This window comes from Poromitra crassiceps (genome assembly GCF_964638095.1).
Source record: "Poromitra crassiceps genome assembly, chromosome: 27".
Lineage (NCBI taxonomy): Eukaryota > Metazoa > Chordata > Actinopteri > Beryciformes > Melamphaidae > Poromitra > Poromitra crassiceps.
In genome coordinates this window covers 11,488,162-11,514,165 of record NC_139650.1, presented here as the reverse complement: position 1 = coordinate 11,514,165, position 26,004 = coordinate 11,488,162, and the positions used below count along the sequence as shown (strand labels likewise).

The 26,004-nt window shown below is 43.1% G+C and overlaps 1 protein-coding gene across 3 annotated transcripts in view; it reads left to right on the top strand.

The window, feature by feature from the left end:
• eif4g3a (eukaryotic translation initiation factor 4 gamma, 3a) overlaps positions 1–25,321 on the top strand; it is a 152,281-nt gene extending 126,960 nt beyond the window's left edge. For 2 of the 3 annotated variants that reach the window (XM_083662048.1, XM_083662046.1), the window contains 9 exons: positions 2,247–2,359; positions 3,329–3,501; positions 4,728–4,853; positions 7,220–7,301; positions 9,381–9,479; positions 14,116–14,262; positions 15,854–15,935; positions 17,229–17,375; positions 24,302–25,321. In XM_083662048.1, the coding sequence (XP_083518174.1) occupies positions 2,247–2,359; positions 3,329–3,501; positions 4,728–4,853; positions 7,220–7,301; positions 9,381–9,479; positions 14,116–14,262; positions 15,854–15,935; positions 17,229–17,375; positions 24,302–24,483 (1,151 nt within the window). In that variant the 3' untranslated portion in view covers positions 24,484–25,321. The remainder of the gene's footprint in view (positions 1–2,246; positions 2,360–3,328; positions 3,502–4,727; positions 4,854–7,219; positions 7,302–9,380; positions 9,480–14,115; positions 14,263–15,853; positions 15,936–17,228; positions 17,376–24,301) is intronic. The other variant, XM_083662047.1, reaches the window with a different exon arrangement.
• The last annotated feature ends 683 nt before the right edge of the window (positions 25,322–26,004 follow it).

Below are 26,004 nucleotides of genomic sequence, written 5' to 3'. Positions count from 1 at the left end.
ATACACACAGACAATACTGACAACCAGCCTGGTGAGGATACACACAGACAATACTGACAACCAGCCTGGTGAGGATACACACAGACAATACTGACAACCAGCCTGGTGAGGATACACACAGACAATACTGACAACCAGCCTGGTGAGGATACACACAGACGATACTGACAACCAGCCTGGTGAGGATACACACAGACAATACTGACAACCAGCCTGGTGAGGATACACACAGACAATACTGACAACCAGCCTGGTGAGGATACACACAGACAATACTGACACAAGGCTGAGGCAGAGCCACGCAGAGTCAACCAGCCTGGTGAGGATACACACAGACAATACTGACAAAAGCCATTCCCATGGGTACCATACTGACATTTGGTATCTGATGTTTAGCACACTTGAAGACAGATTGAAGATATGAAGACTCAAATCTGTCTCAACAGCATCCAGTTTTTGCTGATATTTATATAGTCTTGACTAGAATCACTACTACACTGTTTCTAATATATATATATATATATATATATATATATATATATATATATATATATATATGTATGTATGTATGTATGTATGTTTGTATGTATGTATATATATATATACCACACTTTGGGAATCCCTGTTTTAAGGCATTAAAGGATACCGATAGGCACCCAAAGTCTTGGGATACTTGGAGCGGCATCTGACAAGTTCAGCCATCATACATAACTATCATACATAACTATCATACATAACTATCATACATAACTATCATACATAACTATCATACATAACTATCATACATAACTATCATACATAACTATCATACATAACTATCATACATAACTAGCAATCGCGTTCGATTCCTAGGCTCGCCCGCAGCGCGTCACATACGCACATTTTTCATTCATTATTTTTTTTAAAGCATCTTCACTTTACAGAAATGTACCTAAGACGTGTGCACAGTGCTGCACATCTAATGCATCTACTGGGAAGGAGATTTTACAATGGGCACAATGAAGTAGAAGCATTGGACCTGGTATCATTATCTGGAAATATCCAACACACACACACACACACACACACACACACACACACACAGACACACACACACACACACACACACACACACACACACACACACACACACACACCCTACCTAATCTATCTCTTGAAGTCATTGCAGTGAAGCTAATAGGTGCTGTATGACCCAGCAGAGTTTTCTGGGTCATGTTGTGGGCCGGAAAATGAGATATGTGCAGGACTCTGCCTGACGTATGGGGGAAGCTAATTAAATGCGCATGAGTAGATCATAGATCTGTGTCATACGTAAAACACAAAACACAATATCAACATCCTACAACAGTGATACTCAACTGGCAGCCCGCGGGCCACATGGGGCCCGCGATGGAATTGCACTTTTTTTGAATAAGTGTCCAAATGTTCATGTCATTCTGGCCAATACTCCACTTCTGTTATAACATTTCAGTCTGGAATATGGAATATCTTTCAATAATCTATAGCTGCTTTCACACACAGATCGCGCAAAATTGCAGTTCAGAAGGCCCGCAAAGCCGGCAGCCTCGCCACAGAAATTGCTTTCACACAGAGCCTAGCCTCACCGCCACATTCCCGTCCTGGGGTGTGCTTTCAGGTGACAGCCACCGCTCCTGGATTGAAAGGCGAGCGGAGGCATTTCCACCCAGCTCCTCCTAGCCCAAATGAATATTTTCATAGGTTAGTATAGCCTAGCCCTAGGCTACACTAACCTATTGTCAAATACCGCCGTCTGCTCGCTACCCAGGCACTTATGTATGTACCGTACTTAACCTAACTAAGTTAACCTAACTAACTATCCGGTGTGCACAACATTGTCAGACTAAACTCCGGCTGACCCCCCAAAAACCTACAATCCACAACAGAAAAATGTATATTGTTTGTTTATTAACTGGCCCCTGACCTTCTATCATTTCACGAAAGTGGCCCCCGGGCAAAGCAAGTTGAGTATCCCTGTCCTACAATATCATCTCAGCAGGACCGTGTGGTCGTGACTCAGCAGTGGACAAAGCCTTAACATCCATCTTGAGCATGTTTTATTAAATGAGGAATAGGGCAGGTTTGTTGTTTGCCCCGGGGGGAAATAATCATCACAGGAGAAGATTCAAAACGACCTGGTCCGAGCAGACATCTAGATGTTGGATCATAGCACACGCAGCAGGCACGTAATACAGCGCTGTTGTGACCTGCTCTCTCCCCCATGGCAGTGAAAGCTGAGCCTGTGGCCCAGACTCCAGACAGAGCCGCCATCTCCGAGGAGGAGATGGAGAGGAAGTCAAAGTCCATCATCGACGAGTTTCTGCACATCAACGATTACAAGGTACTGAGAACTCCCCGGCACATCTGCAGCAGGTGACACTCCTGCCTGACTGGCTGGGTGGCTGGCTGGGTGTCCCACTCCCAATGCTGTGGTTTTAGGTGCACTCGTTTATGCAAGACGACTGAGTGGTACTTACTGCACTTGTGAAATGACACTATCAATAATGACCTTTTATATATATATATATATATATATATATATATATATATATATATATATATATATATATATATATATATATATATACACATATATATACACATATATATATATACATATATATATATATACATATGAGATACAGATATATTTTATTCTTAGGTGCTAAAACATGTCAGTCAGGAGACCATCTTCAAAGAAGTTCATAGGTGCTTTTATTGCTCTTTCTAGGGATGCACCGATCCACTTTTTTCACTTCCGATCCGATTCCGATACCTGAATTTGGATATCTGCCGATACCGATATTATGCCGATACCAATATTTTTCTTGAATATACAGTCAGTATAGGCAAAGATTTGGCCAATTAAAGATTTTTTTTTAAAATATACCTTGCAAAAAGCAGACAAAATTAAGAGAATATACAAGGCAAAGAAGGATACTATTATACAGTACATGGGCAAATTACGGCCAGCGCGCCCCCCTGTGCGGCCCGAGCTGGAATTGCAAAAAAAAAAAAAAATCCAATTCCGATCCGTGAATTAGTGCCAATATCGGCACCCGATACCGATATTGGATCGGATCGGCCCCATCCCTATCTCTTTCATTACCAAGATGATAAGAGCACAGGCAGTAGCTTTAGGATCATATTCCTTCCACTTTATTACTCTACATGCAGCAACAATTGAATGTGTTGATTGATAGATTGTATAATTTCTCATTTTCCTAGTTTCCAAGTAAGGGAGGGATAGTAACCCAGGTGTGTGTGTGTGTGTGTGTGTGTGTGTGTGTGTGTGTCTGTGTGTGTGCAGGAGGCTGTCCAGTGTGTGGACGAGCTGGACCTGGCCTCTCAGCTGGACATGTTTGTGCGCGTGGGGGTGGAGTCGACACTGGAGCGCAGCCAGATCACACGGGACCACATGGGCCAGCTACTGTTCCAGCTGGTGCAGCAGGGCATTCTACCCAAAGAGCAGTTCTATAAAGGGTCAGTTCATCTCATGTCCACCGGGGCTAGTCCGTGCCAGGGCAGGCAGGCACGGCTGAATGGATGGGAGAGATACACGGAGCGAAGCATCCTCGTAGCAACTGCCCTCCATCACTTTATTGAAGCTTCTCTTCAATGTGCCCTATCTTCAAATGAAACGCAATTCAATTTCAGTCTTCCTCTATCTTTTTCCAAGGATCATTAATATAATACTCGCAAACATGATCAACTCAGCTCAAAGCTGAAATGACATGAGGCATAAGGGAGGTTTTTGAGGGGTACAGTTCTCTGAGAGAGGCGCACAGGGGAATTCTCCAGCGATAAGCAAACACTTTGTGCTTCAGAACTGACAAAATCAAGAATTGAATTCATCAGTTTCAGTGTTTCAATTGAATCTTGAATTGAATCTTGAATCTTGTTTCCCCTAGAAAAATTTTCAGGCCTTGAGGGATTTCAAAACGTACCCCGACCGCAATGGTGGGGGCCCTCGCTGGTGACGCTAAACTTTTAGCTAACCTGTTCGCATCTATGTTCGCAATAGCATCCCAAGTATCATCATACTATTATGATGCGAACAGTTGCATTATGGGATGCGCGTTTCCCAGGAAACGACACACGTTGACACGTTTTGGAACAGCGCCGCACGCTGGCACGATGCTCCTAAAAGCAAAATGCTTATTGTTTTGAATGATTTGGCATCTTCTATTACTGTCAACACCAGTATTGTTGTATTGCAATAATAATATGCCATAAAGGTTTATTGAAATTTTGGGAGATCAGGAAAAAAAATATATATATTTTTTTTCCTCTTCTGGCCTAGGGGGGGCGTCATAATGGTAGGGGAAACACTGGGTTTAAAAGCTCAAAATGTTCTCTTCTGTATGTCCCCATAATGAGTCGCCTGTTTATCTATTGAACAGCTTCATACTTATGCTTACCGTACTTATACTGGCTTAGTTCTTAGCTTCTAGTGGTTCTCAAACTGGCGATAGGAAGATAATTTGGGGGCATCGCAAGATGATTTATACTAATGAGTCTAGTCTCCCCCGAGCCGTCTCCTCTGATAATCAAATGAAACAACCTGAAAGGGGGGAAATCATTTTTTGGTTGAACTGTGAACCACTCAAACAGTTCAGGCCGTTCACAAGCCAGAAAGTTTGAGAACCACTGACTGTTGGAACCCCAGTAGCGTCCTATCCCAACGCCATGTCTTTGTGTTCGGGCAGGTTTGTGGACACCCTGGAGCTAGCGGACGACATGGCCATCGACATTCCCCATATCTGGCTGTACCTGGCCGAGCTGCTCAGCCCTGTGCTGAGGGACGGGGGCTTCTCTATGAGAGAGCTCTTTAGGTACTGCAGAGTCCTACACCTCACACCTTTCACTCAAGCTCTACAGAGTCCTACACCTCACACCTTTCACTCAAGCTCTATAGAGTCCTACACCTCATGTCTTTCACTCAAGCTCTATAGAGTCCTACACCTCACACCTTTCACTCAAGCTCTATAGAGTCCTACACCTCACGTCTTTCACTCAAGCTCTATAGAGACCTACACCTTTCACTCAAGCTCTATAGAGTCCTACACCTCATGTCTTTCACTCAAGCTCTATAGAGTCCTACACCTCACACCTTTCACTCAAGCTCTATAGAGTCCTACACCTCACGTCTTTCACTCAAGCTCTATAGAGTCCTACACCTCACACCTTTCACTCAAGCTCTATAGAGTCCTACACCTCACGTCTTTCACTCAAGCTCTATAGAGACCTACACCTTTCACTCAAGCTCTATAGAGTCCTACACCTCACACATTTCACTCAAGCTCTATAGAGTCCTACACCTCACACCTTTCACTCAAGCTCTATAGAGTCCTACACCTCACACCTTTCACTCAAGCTCTATAGAGTCCTACACCTCACGTCTTTCACTCAAGCTCTACAGAGTCCTACACCTCACACCTTTCACTCAGGCTCTATAGAGTCCTACACCTTTCACTCAAGCTCTATAGAGTCCTACACCTCATGTCTTTCACTCAAGCTCTATAGAGTCCTACACCTCACACCTTTCACTCAGGCTCTATAGAGTCCTACACCTTTCACTCAAGCTCTATAGAGTCCTACACCTCATGTCTTTCACTCAAGCTCTATAGAGACCTACACCTCACACCTTTCACTCAAGCTCTATAGAGTCCTACACCTCATGTCTTTCACTCAAGCTCTATAGAGACCTACACCTCACACCTTTCACTCAAGCTCTATAGAGTCCTACACCTCATGTCTTTCACTCAAGCTCTATAGAGACATACACCTCACACCTTTCACTCAAGCTCTATAGAGTCCTACACCTCATGTCTTTCACTCAAGCTCTATAGAGACCTACATCTCACACCTTTCACTCAAGCTCTATAGAGACCTACACCTCACACCTTTCACTCAAGCTCTATAGAGTCCTACACCTCATGTCTTTCACTCAAGCTCTATAGAGACCTACATCTCACACCTTTCACTCAAGCTCTATAGAGTCCTACACCTCACACCTTTCACTCAAGCTCTATAGAGTCCTACACCTCACGTCTTTCACTCAAGCTCTATAGAGTCCTACATCTCACACCTTTCACTCAAGCTCTATAGAGTCCTACACCTCACGTCTTTCACTCAAGCTCTATAGAGTCCTACATCTCACACCTTTCACTCAAGCTCTATAGAGTCCTACATCTCACACCTTTCACTCAAGCTCTATAGAGTCCTACATCTCACACCTTTCACTCAAGCTCTATAGAGTCCTACATCTCACACCTTTCACTCAAGCTCTATAGAGTCCTACACCTCACACCTTTCACTCAAGCTCTATAGAGTCCTACACCTCACGTCTTTCACTCAAGCTCTATAGAGTCCTACATCTCACACCTTTCACTCAAGCTCTATAGAGTCCTACACCTCACGTCTTTCACTCAAGCTCTATAGAGTCCTACACCTCACGTCTTTCACTCAAGCTCTATAGAGTCCTACATCTCACACCTTTCACTCAAGCTCTATAGAGTCCTACACCTCACGTCTTTCACTCAAGCTCTATAGAGTCCTACATCTCACACCTTTCACTCAAGCTCTATAGAGTCCTACATCTCACACCTTTCACTCAAGCTCTATAGAGTCCTACATCTCACACCTTTCACTCAAGCTCTATAGAGTCCTACATCTCACACCTTTCACTCAAGCTCTATAGAGTCCTACACCTCACACCTTTCACTCAAGCTCTATAGAGTCCTACACCTCACGTCTTTCACTCAAGCTCTATAGAGTCCTACATCTCACACCTTTCACTCAAGCTCTATAGAGTCCTACACCTCACGTCTTTCACTCAAGCTCTATAGAGTCCTACATCTCACACCTTTCACTCAAGCTCTATAGAGTCCTACATCTCACACCTTTCACTCAAGCTCTATAGAGTCCTACACCTCACACCTTTCACTCAAGCTCTATAGAGTCCTACATCTCACACCTTTCACTCAAGCTCTATAGAGTCCTACATCTCACACCTTTCACTCAAGCTCTATAGAGTCCTGTCTCGTTATGTGTATTTGATATGTAACACGTTGTCGCATTATGTGTATTTGATATGTAACAGGTATTTGTGTTGCTGTGAGTAAACTGAGCTAAGTGTGAAGGGTGACAGTTGGGCAGACTTGCATTTTAAATGTCTGTCTTTTCTGTTTGTTCACAGTGAATTAAGCAAACCTTTGCTTCCTGTGGGAAGAGCTGGGATCTTATTTTCTGAAATACTGCACATACTATGCAAACAAATGGTAAGCAACACTTTCATCTGAGCTTTGTTCCACCTATAGATTAGACCTACGTACATATAGACCTATAGATCTTCAGTCACCATGTTGAAGCAGATTGAGTGTAGCTGGAATAGGCCCACGATCATGGCGGGGAAAGAAAATAAGTTTTTCGCAAATGGCATTTTTGATTAATGTTAGTGCCATTTTTGGTCCTTTTACTTCACTAGGAAGTAATACATTTGCATATCCACTGAGACATTTTTCTCACTGCTGGAAACAGAAGAGGATTGGATTTACCCCCCGACTCTGTCCTCAATCTGTCCATCTTCCACAACTCAATTTGAGTATTTTACAATACTGCTGGTTTTTACTTTTTGCTGATGCAGCACTTTGTGTGGTCTCTGCATTTTCTTCTGCCGTTGGCTGTGTGGTGCCAACATTTTGTGCTGCTTCAGGCTGCGTGCTCAGTCGCTTCTTATCATAAACTTTTTGTGCTGCTTCAGACTGCGTGCTCAGTCGCTTCTTATCATAAACCTTTTGTGCTGCTTCAGGCTGCGTGCTCAGTCTCTTCTTATCATAAACCTTTTGTGCTGCTTCAGGCTGCGTGCTCAGTCGCTTCTTATCATAAACCTTTTGTGCTGCTTCAGGCTGCGTGCTCAGTCGCTTCTTATCATAAACCTTTTGTGCTGCTTCAGGCTGCGTGCTCAGTCGCTTCTTATCATAAACCTTTTGTGCTGCTTCAGGCTGCGTGCTCAGTCGCTTCTTATCATAAACCTTTTGTGCTGCTTCAGGCTGCGTGCTCAGTCGCTTCTTATCATAAACCTTTTGTGCTGCTTCAGGCTGCGTGCTCAGTCGCTTCTTATCATAAACTTTTTGTGCTGCTTCAGGCTGCGTGCTCAGTCGCTTCTTATCATAAACCTTTTGTGCTGCTTCAGGCTGCGTGCTCAGTCTCTTCTTATCATAAACCTTCTGTGCTGCTTCAGGCTGCGTGCTCAGTCGCTTCTTATCATAAACCTTTTCTGCTGCTTCAGGCTGCGTGCTCAGTCGCATCTTATCATAAACCTTTTGTGCTGCTTCAGGCTGCGTGCTCAGTCGCTTCTTATCATAAACCTTTTGTGCTGCTTCAGGCTGCGTGCTCAGTCGCTTCTTATCATAAACCGCTCCATTTTTACTCGCCAACAATGTCAGGGTTCCCACAGGTCCTCGAAATCCTTGAAAATTTGCTCATTTCAAAATAATAATAATAATAATAATAATAATAATAATAATAATAATAATGATAATAAATCAAGGTCTTGAAAGTTTTTGAAAATAGATATAAACAGACATGGATCATTGAAAGTGCCTGAATTTATATATTTTGTGCTATTTTCACTGTCTGCATGTGTCTCCCACCATCTGTGTGTCAATGTTTCACACTCCACCTGCCTGGAGATTCATGTATCAAACTAGCCGCGTTGGCTCCTTGAATTTGAGGGAATTGAGCCTGGAAATCCTTTGCAAAGTCCTGGAATCTGATGTTTAAGAAGGTGTGGGAACCCTGGAATGCACTAGAAAGAATCTCACGGTCCTCGCCTCTCACAAATGACCTGTGGAGGTCTACGGGGGACAGTTAGTCGCATTCACGTGTGAATAACTGACAGCTCAGACAGTGACTAAAATGTGAACAGGGCCAAATGCAAAAAAGGATCATCTTAATTATTGGGGAATGTCAGTTTTTTTGTTTTTTTTTTGCCTTTTCTTTTTCTTTTTTTTATACCGGTGTGTACCGTATATATATATATATTTTTTTTGTGCGCCTCAGGCATCCATTAGCTTGTGACTCTGCTCCATGCTATAAGATTTGAGAATAGAACAGTTACATCAAGTGAGCGTAACACAGTTCTGCTGCTCTCTTATGACTACACACTTGTGCATCCACACACACAGCTGTATTTTAAAATTTGTGATGTGCTATCTCCTATATGCATTTATGTTCTTTGTTCTCTTGTGACGAACCCGTTTGCTAAGTCAATGTGTTCTAAATGAATGTAACTAAGAAGGAGAAGTGGAGCTTTGAGTGCAGCTGAGTCTGATGGGGTCTTGTCTTCTCACTCTCAGAGCCATAGGAAAGTGGGCGTTTTGTGGAGCGAATCTGGCCTCAGCTGGAGCGACTTCCTACCAGAGGGCGAAGACGTCCAGGCGTTCATCTCACAACAGGTTGGTGGTGACAGAAGCCTCCGCTCGTGTCAAGGCACACTAACATTACAAGAAAACTACTAAAGTCACAACCAGTCTACCTTAATTCATTGATTGATTGATTGATCCTTAATGACACTGACAAGTTGCCAAAGAACACATACTTAATTATAGCAAAGTAAATAATTTCAGTGGAAGGGAGGTTAGCACACACGCACACACACACACACACACACACACACACACACACACACACACACACACACACACACACACACACACACACACACACACACACACACACACACACATCCAACTAGCAGTCTCTATTTAAGTAGTCGGGAGTCAAATGCCTTGCTAACAATTAGGCCATGTTCACATTACAGGCAAATCTGATTTGCTGCTAAAGTCGTTAATCATCAGTATCTTGATTGGTTTCCCAAATCTGATTTGGGAGTGTGTCCGCACTGCCACAAATCTGATTTGGGCAAGTGTTCAAGTCAGATCTGTGTGTCCAGATACAATGAGCCAATGAGCCAACATACAATGTTTCTGGCAGTGTTTGCATGTCTGCTCTCTGCTCTTCAAGTCCCCGCCCCCTGCAATTCACTCTCAAAGAGGCATTCACTCTCAAATCTGATTTGGGTGATCAGCGTGTCCACACTGAATCAGTGAATCAGTCGAAAGCAGATTGGAAACTACCTCCATATGTGGTTGGGGACAAGTGACACAAATCAGACTTGGAGCGTCCAGACTCATAAAACCAATCTGGATAGACTCATTAATATGTCATTAAAGTTCACAAATCAGATTTGGCCTCCTAGTGTGAACATGGCCTTAGATTCAAGGCTAATTTATATTTCTGTGTTGAATGCTGCGTTTGCTTGAACGGGCGGCAAGAACGGCTGCCAACAAGCCTACGCCCCTTTGTAACGTTACCGGAAATTACGCTCTCCCCCGTGTTCTAACCCCTGGTGTAGTTTGCATTAGTGGTCAATTACCGCCTCCTAGTGGACATTAGGGGTAGTGTCTATTTTGCTTCAAGTTTAATTTTCATTTTAGTTGAAGAGAGAGCAGTCTACCATGTGCATGTGAAACAGTGCTCTCCTTTCCACTTTAATCCTTGGAGTTGATATGTCTGTAAGTAAAGTAATGTTATTAGATGAGTGTTTTCATGGTCAGATCGTTGTGTAGAAGGAAGATGTTAGTTTAGTTGTCAAATGAATGTAGACTAACACATGCTGGTGATTGCTTCACGTTTCAGCTTGCTAGCTACAGTTACAGTAACTGAAAGGGCTACTGCCTGGCCTATGCTAAACTAATAACTGTACAATTCATATACTTGACTGAGTTACTCGCCTGCTGGATATGTTGGTTTAATGTACTCACCTGAGTTACTTGCCGTCCTGCATATTTATGTTGGATTAAAATAGCCTACTTATCTGCCATGTACCTACTTAGCATGTTACCTGTGAAGACGGAATTAAAATCCATAGGCATTCAATAATATGCAGTTTATATCACATCTGTTCCTTCATGTTAATGAGTATTTCATACATGCAACTACAGTATTTACATTGTCACTGTTTTATACTGTATGTATGCATATTATGCACTGTGTGTGCACTGTAGTGATACATGCTTTTTGTTGTATTTTTCACTGTTACGAACCAGGGTCATAACCAGTGGTGTAGTGGTCCCTGGAGAAGTGGGTAGACTGTAATTTACGTCCCCCCCCAGCCGCTTATATATATATATATATATATATATATATATATATATATATATATATATATATATATCATATACTTACTAGTAGGGGTGTCACGATACACTCAGTTCACGATACACTCAGTTCACGATACGATACGTATCACGATACTGGGTTCACGATAACGATACGATACGATACGATTTTAACAATATTTTTTTAAACTTGAATAATGACAATATATGACTGGAAAAGTAGTATTTTATTTGAAATGCACAAATACAAAACATGCTGTTGTGGGAAATTGTTATTACAATAACAACTAGAAAAAACATGAGATTGGAGATAAGGCTTATCTTGAAATAGAATGAGTTACACCGTCACTTAGATTTACTTTGAACTAAAAGGTTTCTCAGCAGTATAAATTCTCATTATGCATCTTCAGTTTTTCTTCAAACTCAAACAACAAGACTTTTCTTAATCTATTTTTTATGCATCTTCAGTTTTTCCTGTCAAGTAAACAGTTTTGCCAGAAACTCAATTGAATGGTTTCTCTCCTGTATAACTTCTCATGTGTCTCTTCAGAGACTTGTTCAACTGAACTACTTTCCACACATTGAACTTCAACAAACAAAGACGTTTCTTAGTCTTTTTTTTTTTTTTTTGCGATATGAGATTTCATCTCAACGATACATATCGTGACGTTTTACTATCGCGAAATTTCGTGGGACGATATATTGTGACACCCCTACTTACTAGTTTAAACTACTTTTGCTGGGCAGCCATTATTGGTGTCTACAAAAACAACATTTTGATTGAATTATAGGCTACAATGTAACAATGAGAACAATTAGGCTACAATAACCTGAACATTAGGCTACTGAATTTAGTTAATTGATACACAAATTTCAAACCAACTTAATTTGAACCAAAGTAGCTGCCAAAAAGAATGGAAGCATTCAAGTAATTGAGGGATGCATTATTATAGAAAGCAGGCTAAATTGCGCCCCTCCCAATGTGTGACTTTTTCTCTCTTGACATAGCCTACAGTAACAAGTTTTATTTAGAAAATCGACAGGATGTTTTATTTTATTATTCTCGTGAATTCCTGTCCAGCTCGATCTGCTCTGTGCTGCTTGACGCGACTCAAAGAGAGGAGTGAAAATACACAGGCCGATTTGTTTAGCGGAGCAGAGCGGAGAGCGGTGGAGAGCCGCTTCGGAGGAGGGACGCCTCTGGTGGACACAGGCGTTCACTCGACAGCCTGCGACCAGCTCCGGTGTACGTCTCGCCTCGCGGTCGTAATGCAACGTTTCCTGGTGGAATCTCAATCTGCCCGGCAGAGACTTTAGGCAGAAAAGAGAAAAAACTTGAATGGATGCGCATCAAAGGAGATTTAGAAGTGAGTAGGCACAAAACCGTCTGAAAAATAAGTAGGTAGGCGGCGTCTACCTCCGTCTACCCTCCACTACACCACTGGTCATAACATTCAGTGTTACAGAAATGACCATCAGTTAAGCCACACCTTTTTCAAGAACACTGTTTTATTGGAGGTTTTGCTTGCTATCTGTCAGGCCTGGCCCACACACACATTCTCCTCCATAGTGAAACAGACTGGAGATACAGCCAATCACTTTGTAACACGGAGCTTTTTAAAACATTGAAATTGGATGTTCTGAGCAACGTTTCATCATTTCATTCTGTTTTATCTGTTTACAAGCACACAATTTCTGCATGTCGCCCCGCCCCTTCTGTATGAAGGGCCGCCCCTTCTGTATGAAGGGCCGCCCCTTCTGTATGAAGGGCCGCCCTAAAGACTCTGGATTGGTTCTGTGATGCAGTGTTGTTGTTTTTTTATTCTCCAATTGTTTCAACCCAGGTTTAACAAGGAAAGCTGGGAGACTGTGCTCAGTCAGTTAGAGACTAGGGTTGTCAAAAGTATCGATAGTATCGGAAAGTATCGATACTGAAAATTTGAATCGGATACAATACTCATTTGCAACAGGTATCGATCGATAGTATCGAAAGTATCAATACTAAAAAAATTTTTTATACAATGCTCATTTGCAACAGTTTTGATACCATCAGTGCTTTCTTTGAATGAAAAATCACTGATTTTCCCCCTCCCTATCATTGGGTATCTGTTGCTTCAACAAGCTAAACATCTTCTGGTGGCTAGAGCAGAGGCTAATCTGCTGTCCAAGTTCAAAGTTTGATCAGGTCTAGATTATGGAGAAGTGTGCATCTGTCGTCCATCTGTCTAACTTTATTTTTATGCCTCTTGATGTGTCATCATCCCCCCTTCCCGCAGTATCGAAAATTGATATTTTCCTGGGTATTAGATAGATACCCTATTAGAGATTGAGAACTGACTCTAACTACCATCAACCCCCGCCTCCACTGTGCCTGCTCTTCTATCCACGTCTCCATGTCCTCCTCTTGACTTGATGTCACTTCTCCACTTCATACGTTTTCCCCTCTGTGCTCTGTGTTCATACGTTTTCCCCTCTGTGCTCTGTGCTCTGTGTTCATACGTTTTCCCCTCTGTGCTCTGTGTTCATACGTTTTCCCCTCTGTGCTCTGTGCTCTGTGTTCATACGTTTTCCCCTCTGTGCTCTGTGCTCTGTGTTCATACGTTTTCCCCTCTGTGCTCTGTGTTCATACGTTTTCCCCTCTGTGCTCTGTGCTCTGTGTTCATACGTTTTCCCCTCTGTGCTCTGTGTTCATACGTTTTCCCCTCTGTGCTCTGTGTTCATACGTTTTCCCCTCTGTGCTCTGTGTTCATACGTTTTCCCCTCTGTGCTCTGTGCTCTGTGTTCATACGTTTTCCCCTCTGTGCTCTGTGTTCATACGTTTTCCCCTCTGTGCTCTGTGCTCTGTGTTCATACGTTTTCCCCTCTGTGCTCTGTGCTCTGTGTTCATACATTTTCCCGTCTGTGCCCACAGAAGCTGCAGTTCACTGTGTGGGACGGCTCCAGCCCCGATGCGGCTCTGTCCAAACACATCCTGTCTCCTGAGGAGCTCAGCCACCAGCTGGAGAAGCTGCTGCTGGAGGACATGGCCAGTGACGAGCAGATCTTTGACTGGGTAGAGGTATGGGAACAGACGCACGTATGCACACGACATTTTCACCCCTACACCAATCATTGAACGGGCCTTGGCGTCCAATCTCTGTGGGACCATGGCTACAATTGAAAGAGTTTGTAAGAAGCCAAATGAATGGCTTTCATCAACCTCTGTCAGCGGTCAAGGAATTGCGATTGCAGCAGGTTTCAGGCACAGCTTACCGGAGCCTGTAATGGACAGAAATGTAAAACTCACATTTTGACAGAATGAGTAAGCTAGCTAATTAAAGCAGATAACCAACAGAAACGTCCAAGTGAACAGGTGATGCATCACTACTGTGCTACGGGACGGTTCAAATCTGACTTAATAGAGAGCCAAAGTGAAACGTCACTTCCTGCTTTCTCCCTGTACCAGCGCTGCAAAAAATATGAATGGCGGTGGACGGAGAATAAGGTTACTTTTTTGATCCCGTTTGAATTGTGCCACGGGGTGCCAACGCTAATTTTGTCAATTTAAAACATAACTTTGCATGTCAAGAAAGTCACAGTTTGTCGTCAATCTGAAACGTAGGGGTTAGTTTCGTTTAAAAACGACATAGCTCGTGGAAGCTCGTGGCATGTCGCCGGTCTTCAGCTTTGCCGGTAGAGAAAGTGACGTCACTTAGGCGACAGTGCATGTAGTCTCTTTTGATTTATAACTTCTAGTGCAACAGTTTGGCGACAAACTGCGACTTTCTTGACATGCAAAGTTACGTTTTAAATTGACAAAATTAGCGTTGGCACCCCGTGGCACAATTTAAACGGGATCAAAAAAGTAACCTTATTCTCCGTCCACCGCCATTCATATTTTTCGCAGCGCTGGTACAGGGAGAAAGCAGGAAGTTTCACTTTGGCTCTCTATATATTATAATGTAGCTTAGCATAGGCAGTGGGCTGCAGGGATTTATACAGTCGATGGCTGCAGGCAAGAAATAATCGCAATGGGCAATGATTATTGGTTGCTAACCTCTATGGCCACGTACACACTGAAGCTAAATATACTGTTGAATGTACCAGATTCATAAGAGGAAAGAGAATGGTTGGACTGTTTTGGTTGTCAAGTGAGTTTAACAGACTATATGAACCGGTACTGACAGCAACCATATTGGTTTGAAATAGAAACATTATTATGGTTACAGACAGAATCTACAGCCTTTGGGGAAAGTCATAACAGTGTTCCTCATTTGTGGAGATGATCTTGCTGAACACAAACTTTGCTATTTCATAATCTTTTGTTAAACACAGACCTTATTTCATGCATTTCACTGAAATTCCCTTACAAAAATCCCATTGCCTTTCCTCCTACGAACCAGCAGCACAGGCACTTCTGGGCAAGCCTACAAAAATATACTCTATAAAAAAAATACTCTATAACTGACAGGAGGACATACATAAGTTAGGTTCCAAACTGTTCCCTAGCAACACAATTCTGTGAAAACCGTCTATACGCCCGGTGTTTTTGAACCAATTTTTATATATTTTCTTTTATTGAAAGTTTTTTTGTGTGTGTTTGCAATCGCCTAACTGCCAAGATTTGCTCAACCATCTGAAATGGAGCTCCGCTGTGCTCTACTCCCCAGGCAAATCTAGATGAATCTCAGATGAGCTCGTCTCCGTTCCTGAGGGCTTTGATGACAGCTGTGTGCAAGGCGGCGGTGAAAGGTGAGCACTCCCCCTGCTGGACACCCTCCGCCCATTCTAATATTTACACTCCGTAGTCTATTCACCTTATTCTTTGCCCATACAAGGACGCTTCTGCATGACGTCATTTTGTAATCGTCTCTCCGGTTTTAGACACGGAAGTAGATTACGCCTACCGTAGTCATTTTTAGACTTGCCAAAATCTGTTTTCAAGCAACAACAAAAAAAACTTTTTAAAAGTTTTTATATTTTCGGGTGAGAACGTAACATACATGTGACCAGTTTATCAGAATAACGAGCAGCGAGGACTGGGAGCGCTGGCACCGGTCGGATTAGCTATCTGTCAAACCCTACTGTAGGCTACTGGCAGTGAGAAAACACTGTCGACGTGCTTTTGTAACTAACGTTAAATGCCGACCGGGTACAGCCATCGGCTCCTCGCAGCAGAAACGCTATGAACACTGAAGTTGGCCGCAGTCTGTAGCTTAATTCTGAATGTTGCCAAACTTCATACATTCATTATAGTGACATTTTGTTTTGAAATTGGCCGCCAACTAGCGCTGAACCGGAAGAACAAATACTATTGCGTGTAACGCGGAAGAGAGAAAAAGTGGGCATGGTGAATAAGGTGAATACTGTGCCAGAGCCGGAGCAGAGCTGCTCACCGCACACTGGACACGCTACGCCCATTCTATTCACCTTATGTAGCCACGCCCATTTGACCCGGTTGTGTGGCCGTATCAAAACTTCCGGCTAAAAATAAAATAAAATAAAATGGCTGGCTGCTCCAATATCATCTAACTCTGAATTAACTAATAATTTAGCCAGTTGTATGTAACATACCAAATAAAAGCAAACGGCAATGTCTAAGAATGCAATACCATGTAACTGGCTCGTTAAGTCTCGCACTCCAGGGAATTACGTTAACGTCTTATTGACGTTAGTGGCTCGAGCGCAACTCGGAGGAGAGAATACTATCTGAAGCTTTCTTTGTTGGAGTCCAGGTATGTTTTACAAGAAAGTGCTCGTCATTGTTGACGATAACGTTATCTGACCTGGCTAACAGTGGATACTCTGCTTGCTTGCTGTGTACCGAGCTCAAAGTAGTAGGCTACGTTCTTTATTTTACCACCTTCACTGTCCGCTCCAAAAACAACTCTCTTATTTTGCGCCGTGACCACCGGAAGTGTTAAAAGGACCCGGAAGAATTTGGCCCACTGTAAGGTCTGAACATGAGGTGAATTGCTACTGTCTGTGCCAGAGCCGGAGCAGAGCTGCTCACCGCACACTTGTTCTGCCCGTCTCCCTGCACAGATGAGGGCAGCGCCTGTCGAGTGGACACGGCCATCATCCAGAGGAGACTGCCTGTGTTACTCAAGTACCTTAACTCAGACACCGAGCGGCAGCTGCAAGCACTTTATGCACTTCAGGCGCTGATCGTCAGCCTAGATCAGCCTCCAAGTAAGTGTTGCATCATCCTGCCTCATCCAGTCTCATTGCAGGCTGTCGGATGTATTTGTCTTTCCTATCAGATGTGTATTTCCTCTCAGACATGGGGCAGATATTTTTTTTTTTGATTGATTGATTTATTTGGTGAAATGTCAACAAAGATACAGGGTACAGACAATCACCGAGGATAAAAACACAATAAAGCCAGGCTATTTCAAGCACTGGCTTGTTTCCATTGCGGTCCTCAACAAACAACATAGAGACAAAAACACACACGAATGGGAATCACCTTCTATACTCAAATTAAGACTATTACATTATTACTAGATTGAATAGGAATAATGGCACGCTTGAATATTATACAATACATAAACATTTGTTGTTACATGTAAGATACGGTTTTATTAGAGCGAGACGCTCCAACTGCCAGTCGATTCCTGTATCCAGTGTGTCACGTGGGTTTCACCTCTGCCGTGCCCCTTTAGGAGACTAGAGGCAGGGCCCGAGTCTATTGGAGTCAATGGGCGAAGTGAACGTAAACACAAATCATGAGCGATTCTTTTCACTCGATAGTCATCAAAGTAAATATTGTACCCAGTTTTCACAAGCCACATATCTTCGGAACATTCTGACACTAAAATGGCATTTTTCAGACAGAGGAAAATTAACTTTGCTTGAGACCTGCCTCTGTCTCAGCAGCATATCTTATCTTATCAGTGGCTAACGTTAGCAGCTAGCGATTAGCTAAAACTACATGTGAAGTTTGGTAGATGTAGCTAAATCTGTCCATGGAAAGATTATTTTTGTCAGCAGATATCTTAGTTACAACAAGATTGGGCTGACAAGTAGAGTTCTCAACGGGCCTGAAAATTCAAAACCCGCCCCGCCCCGCCCCGCCCCTAATAAGTTGAAGCCTGAGTCCAACCCGACCTGACCGATCAGCATAAATTGTTGACCCGAACCCGTCGGGCCAGGTTCACGTCTCGTCAGGCCAGGTTCAGGTCCAGAGGGGAAAAATACATCATTGACATTACACATTACAACATGCTTCTACCAGCCGCATAAGGTGCTTATGTGTTTGTAAGAGATTATGTGAATGGGATCCTACACAAGGGGTCCATGAGAAACCAGCTTGGTGAACCATCCGTCACCTCTAACCTCAGTCACTTGTCATTCTTAACCTCATCAAAGTAGCCAAAAACAGGTCCCAGATAGCTGAGAACCTTCTAAGCGAGTTGGCTCTCATGGACCTGAGTCTCTCCATCTGTATAACAGAGATCATGTCCATCAGCCACACCTGAAAAGAAGGTGAAGAGGAGGACTTCCATTCCTTCGGAATGAGTCTTTTGGCGACAGTTGTCCCCAGTGTCAGAGATTGTTGCACAGCTGTAGGGAAGTTCAGAGAGGACTCCGAGCAGCCGAAGATGGCGAGTTCTGCCTCCGGCTGTGGGGTTATTTTGTGTAGGCCTTAGAGCACCAATCAAATATTTTGGCCCAGAATCCTGTTAATGAAGGGCAGAACCAGAAGGCATGAGATAGCGTGCCCTCTGACTCCTGTCACACAGTGGCGAGACAGAAGGGAAGATAGTAGTTTATGCTTGGAGTAGTGAAGACGGTGAGCGACTTTAAATGTAATCAGCTGGTGTCTGCTATTAACTGAGCAGAGCTGTACCACAGACAGACTCCTTTCCCATATAATGTCAGATAAATCAATACCAAGTTCCCCCTGACACTCTTCTCTGATCCTCTCAGTAGAAGCTGTGTTACCACTCTTCTCTAATCCTCTCAGTAGAGACTGTGTTACCACTCTTCTCTAATCCTCTCAGTAGAAGCTGTGTTACCACTCTTCTCTAATCCTCTCAGTAGAAGCTGTGTTGTCACTCTTCTCTAATCCTCTCAGTAGAAGCTGTGTTACCACTCTTCTCTAATCCTCTCAGTAGAAGCTGTGTTGTCACTCTTCTCTAATCCTCTCAGTAGAAGCTGTGTTACCACTCTTCTCTAATCCTCTCAGTAGAGACTGTGTTACCACTCTTCTCTAATCCTCTCAGTAGAGACTGTGTTACCACTCTTCTCTAATCCTCTCAGTAGAAGCTGTGTTACCACTCTTCTCTAATCCTCTCAGTAGAGACTGTGTTACCACTCTTCTCTGATCCTCTCAGTAGAAGCTGTGTTACCACTCTTCTCTAATCCTCTCAGTAGAGACTGTGTTGTCACTCTTCTCTAATCCTCTCAGTAGAAGCTGTGTTACCACTCTTCTCTAATCCTCTCAGTAGAAGCTGTGTTGTCACTCTTCTCTAATCCTCTCAGTAGAAGCTGTGTTACCACTCTTCTCTAATCCTCTCAGTAGAAGCTGTGTTGTCACTCTTCTCTAATCCTCTCAGTAGAAGCTGTGTTACCACTCTTCTCTAATCCTCTCAGTAGAGACTGTGTTGTCACTCTTCTCTAATCCTCTCAGTAGAAGCTGTGTTACCACTCTTCTCTAATCCTCTCAGTAGAGACTGTGTTACCACTCTTCTCTAATCCTCTCAGTAGAGGCTGTGTTACCACTCTTCTCTAATCCTCTCAGTAGAAGCTGTGTTACCACTCTTCTCTAATCCTCTCAGTAGAGACTGTGTTACCACTCTTCTCTAATCCTCTCAGTAGAAGCTGTGTTACCACTCTTCTCTAATCCTCTCAGTAGAAGCTGTGTTGTCACTCTTCTCTAATCCTCTCAGTAGAAGCTGTGTTGTCACTCTTCTCTAATCCTCTCAGTAGAAGCTGTGTTGTCACTCTTCTCTAATCCTCTCAGTAGAGGCTGTGTTGTCACTCTTCTCTAATCCTCTCAGTAGAAGCTGTGTTGTCACTCTTCTCTAGTCCTCTCAGTAGAAGCTGTGTTACCACTCTTCTCTAATCCTCTCAGTAGAGGCTGTGTTACCACTCTTCTCTAATCCTCTCAGTAGAAGCTGTGTTACCACTCTTCTCTAATCCTCTCAGTAGAGACTGTGTTACCACTCTTCTCTAATCCTCTCAGTAGAGACTGTGTTGTCACTCTTCTCTAATCCTCTCAGTAGAAGCTGTGTTACCACTCTTCTCTAATCCTCTCAGTAGAGGCTGTGTTGTCACTCTTCTCTAATCCTCTCAGTAGAGACTGTGTTACCACTCTTCTCTAATCCTCTCAGTAGAGACTGTGTTGTCACTCTTCTCTAATCCTCTCAGTAGAAGCTGTGTTGTCACTCTTCTCTAATCCTCTCAGTAGAAGCTGTGTTGTCACTCTTCTCTAATCCTCTCAGTAGAAGCTGTGTTGTCACTCTTCTCTAATCCTCTCAGTAGAAGCTGTGTTGTCACTCTTCTCTAATCCTCTCAGTAGAAGCTGTGTTACCACTCTTCTCTAATCCTCTCAGTAGAAGCTGTGTTGTCACTCTTCTCTAATCCTCTCAGTAGAGACTGTGTTACCACTCTTCTCTAATCCTCTCAGTAGAGACTGTGTTACCACTCTTCTCTAATCCTCTCAGTAGAAGCTGTGTTACCACTCTTCTCTAATCCTCTCAGTAGAGACTGTGTTACCACTCTTCTCTAATCCTCTCAGTAGAGACTGTGTTACCACTCTTCTCTAATCCTCTCAGTAGAAGCTGTGTTACCACTCTTCTCTAATCCTCTCAGTAGAGACTGTGTTACCACTCTTCTCTAATCCTCTCAGTAGAGACTGTGTTGTCACTCTTCTCTAATCCTCTCAGTAGAAGCTGTGTTGTCACTCTTCTCTAATTCTCTCAGTAGAAGCTGTGTTACCACTCTTCTCTAATCCTCTCAGTAGAAGCTGTGTTACCACTCTTCTCTAATCCTCTCAGTAGAGACTGTGTTACCACTCTTCTCTAATCCTCTCAGTAGAGACTGTGTTACCACTCTTCTCTAATCCTCTCAGTAGAGACTGTGTTACCACTCTTCTCTAATCCTCTCAGTAGAGACTGTGTTGTCACTCTTCTCTAATCCTCTCAGTAGAAGCTGTGTTGTCACTCTTCTCTAATCCTCTCAGTAGAGGCTGTGTTGTCACTCTTCTCTAATCCTCTCAGTAGAGACTGTGTTACCACTCTTCTCTAATCCTCTCAGTAGAAGCTGTGTTACCACTCTTCTCTAATCCTCTCAGTAGAGACTGTGTTACCACTCTTCTCTAATCCTCTCAGTAGAAGCTGTGTTGTCACTCTTCTCTAATCCTCTCAGTAGAGACTGTGTTACCACTCTTCTCTAATCCTCTCAGTAGAGACTGTGTTACCACTCTTCTCTAATCCTCTCAGTAGAGGCTGTGTTGTCACTCTTCTCTAATCCTCTCAGTAGAAGCTGTGTTACCACTCTTCTCTAATCCTCTCAGTAGAAGCTGTGTTGTCACTCTTCTCTGATCCTCTCAGTAGAGACTGTGTTGTCACTCTTCTCTAATCCTCTCAGTAGAAGCTGTGTTGTCACTCTTCTCTAATCCTCTCAGTGGAAGCTGTGTTACCACTCTTCTCTAATCCTCTCAGTAGAGACTGTGTTACCACTCTTCTCTAATCCTCTCAGTAGAAGCTGTGTTACCACTCTTCTCTAATCCTCTCAGTAGAAGCTGTGTTGTCACTCTTCTCTAATCCTCTCAGTAGAAGCTGTGTTACCACTCTTCTCTAATCCTCTCAGTAGAGACTGTGTTGTCACTCTTCTCTAATCCTCTCAGTAGAAGCTGTGTTGTCACTCTTCTCTAGTCCTCTCAGTAGAGACTGTGTTACCACTCTTCTCTAATCCTCTCAGTAGAGACTGTGTTACCACTCTTCTCTAATCCTCTCAGTAGAGACTGTGTTACCACTCTTCTCTAATCCTCTCAGTAGAGACTGTGTTACCACTCTTCTCTAATCCTCTCAGTAGAGACTGTGTTGTCACTCTTCTCTAATCCTCTCAGTAGAAGCTGTGTTACCACTCTTCTCTAATCCTCTCAGTAGAGACTGTGTTGTCACTCTTCTCTAATCCTCTCAGTAGAGACTGTGTTGTCACTCTTCTCTAATCCTCTCAGTAGAAGCTGTGTTGTCACTCTTCTCTAATCCTCTCAGTAGAGACTGTGTTGTCACTCTTCTCTAATCCTCTCAGTAGAGACTGTGTTACCACTCTTCTCTAATCCTCTCAGTAGAGACTGTGTTACCACTCTTCTCTAATCCTCTCAGTAGAGACTGTGTTACCACTCTTCTCTAATCCTCTCAGTAGAGGCTGTGTTGTCACTCTTCTCTAATCCTCTCAGTAGAAGCTGTGTTACCACTCTTCTCTAATCCTCTCAGTAGAAGCTGTGTTGTCACTCTTCTCTAATCCTCTCAGTAGAAGCTGTGTTGTCACTCTTCTCTAATCCTCTCAGTAGAAGCTGTGTTGTCACTCTTCTCTAATCCTCTCAGTAGAAGCTGTGTTGTCACTCTTCTCTAATCCTCTCAGTAGAAGCTGTGTTACCACTCTTCTCTAATCCTCTCAGTAGAAGCTGTGTTGTCACTCTTCTCTAATCCTCTCAGTAGAAGCTGTGTTGTCACTCTTCTCTAATCCTCTCAGTAGAAGCTGTGTTACCACTCTTCTCTAATCCTCTCAGTAGAAGCTGTGTTGTCACTCTTCTCTAATCCTCTCAGTAGAGGCTGTGTTGTCACTCTTCTCTAATCCTCTCAGTAGAAGCTGTGTTGTCACTCTTCTCTAATCCTCTCAGTAGAGACTGTGTTACCACTCTTCTCTAATCCTCTCAGTAGAGGCTGTGTTGTCACTCTTCTCTAATCCTCTCAGTAGAGACTGTGTTGTCACTCTTCTCTAATCCTCTCAGTAGAGACTGTGTTGTCACTCTTCTCTAATCCTCTCAGTAGAAGCTGTGTTGTCACTCTTCTCTAATCCTCTCAGTAGAAGCTGTGTTGTCACTCTTCTCTAATCCTCTCAGTAGAGACTGTGTTGTCACTCTTCTCTAATCCTCTCAGTAGAGACTGTGTTGTCACTCTTCTCTAATCCTCTCAGTAGAAGCTGTGTTGTCACTCTTCTCTAATCCTCTCAGTAGAAGCTGTGTTGTCACTCTTCTCTAATCCTCTCAGTAGAAGCTGTGTTGTCACTCTTCTCTAATCCTCTCAGTAGAAGCTGTGTTGTCACTCTTCTCTAATCCTCTCAGTAGAAGCTGTGTTGTCACTCTTCTCTAATCCTCTCAGTAGAAGCTGTGTTGTCACTCTTCTCTAGTCCTCTCAGTAGAAGCTGTGTTGTCACTCTTCTCTAATCCTCTCAGTAGAAGCTGTGTTACCACTCTTCTCTAATCCTCTCAGTAGAGACTGTGTTACCACTCTTCTCTAATCCTCTCAGTAGAAGCTGTGTTGCAGTTGTCAGATAAAAACGACCCACCTTATTTTTGAATGCCCCGCTGTAAAATAATTATGGGTACAAGCCAAGGTCCGGTTTAGAACGTGACTGATTGTTGCAGCTTCCTCGTTAAAATTCCGACACTGGGGAAAAAAAGTTGCTTGTCACAATAAATACACTCGTTTGACGACTTATTTGAGGGAATGTAAATGTTTTATCTATCACATCCACTATTTCTGTTGCTCCTGATATTTATCGACATTAAGATTTTTGCCAAGCTGGACGCGCTAAGGGGGTTTAAAGCGTCTAAAGCGGAAGTCAAACTGTGGGAGATTGTTGCTCACTTCACGGAGATCTACGGGCTACAGTATGTTGTGTCTGTGCCAGCAACCTAACGGTGTTGGGTTGGGAGGATTACACTGGAAGAAGCACCCATATTTCACGTAAGGCATCATGGCAGCTAGAAAGCAGGTGGATTCACACAGGAAAATGCCTTGTTTTTTTCTTGCCACATTGAAATGCTTGACTTTCCTGGTGTGAGACGTTCGGTGACATGCTCTTTTAGCAGCTATCTTGACCCAACGAGATGACGATGGCTGCATTATTTTCTCTTTCTCTAACTGTCCCTCTCTCTGCAGACCTTCTCCGGATGTTCTTTGACTGTCTGTATGATGAGGACGTCATCTCGGAGGACGCTTTCTACAAGTGGGAGACGAGCAAGGACCCGGCGGAGCAGGAGGGCAAAGGCGTGGCCCTCAAGTCCGTCACCGCCTTCTTCACCTGGCTGCGTGAGGCAGAGGAGGAGTCGGAGGATAATTGACCCAGGAGTCAATTAAGAACTGCATCCTCACAACAGAACAAAACAAACATTCAAAATGCGCGCGTGGGCAGGACGACATGTTTACGGCTGGAAATTTTTTCTGCGGTACGGTTCTGAGACATGCCGCCATTTTGAGTTTGGATTCCAACGACGGAAGCACTAAATACCTGTATTATACATAGAAAATATTTTTGTTTTAAATTTTAACTTACTTTTTCTTTTGTTACTTTTTAAGAAGAGACTTAAAAGATACATAGGTTCTGGACTCTTTAATTTATTATTTTTTTAAGGACTGCAATGCAAATACGGAAGTTTATTTAACATTTGCAGATGCTCACAATGAGAACATTGATGACAATAGGAATAACAATATTATTAATTATGATAACAAAATAATAATTGTGAAATAAATAGCCTCCCTGGATTCCAAAATGTTTGGTTGAAAACAGGGTAAAACAAAGTTATTTTGGGATGAAGGGGAAGCAGAGGTGGATGCACAGGAACTATTCAAACGTTGTCCTTGTATGACGTCCTTGAGGTCATGGGTTATCGCTGGATAACCAGGAAGTGTTCCCTCAGCTTTGGCTTGCTCCATGTGATATGTACATAAACCTCATGAGAGGTAGAAGTATGCATTCAAGAAGCAATGCAAATCACTCCACAAAAGAACTCTCAAAATGAACTTGAATCAACACCAACGAACAAATAGATACATTCAATTGAGTTGAGCAAAAATGCAAGTTTAAAAAGCAAAAATGCCAGGGTTGCTGAACATGAAGTGCTTGTAATACTTCAGACCTACAGAGCAGATTAAAAGCTTGTAAATACATTAAAGACAAAAAAGGTATTTAAAAAAAAAAACATTTACATTTTCCGTGATTGTTATTTTGATGGCTGGTATTTGGTGGTGTGTGACATTTGACATTTTCGCATTTCTGAAGTTCTTCGTGTGTGTCATGCATTGAGGTCAAGTTTCAGTTTTCCCAGTTTGGACCAGACTTTCCACCCTTGAAGAAGTGCAGTGGTGGTCATCATCAGGCACTCAAGCAGGGGAATCATCAGGAATCAAGTCACCGTCCCGCCTTGGCTTTAGTTTAGCAATGTATCGCTTTTGTTCACTTGAATTTCACCATCTACTGACTTGTTACTGTTGGGTGCTTCTGCAAATCCTATTAGTCCCTCTAGTAGTGAAACAGTCTACATGCCAGGAGCCAGACCACGGTCACCCTTGATACTTGCAGCAGGGATGTGACCAGAAGGCAGAGAAATTGTCATCTCCAATTAGACATCAATTGTTGTTGAGTTGTATGTTTGCAAATACTGAATCACTGCACACTGGAGTGACTTTACTGTGACTTTATTAGCTAACAACACGTTTCGCCTGTAGCCTTCTTACCTTTTTTGCTGAGTGAACCTGATGATCTTATAGGTGAAACACGTTTCACAAATAGTCACTCCAGTCGGTGGCTAATTTTGATATTCACCTATGTTCCTGCGACTGACCAGCACCTGCATTGCTCA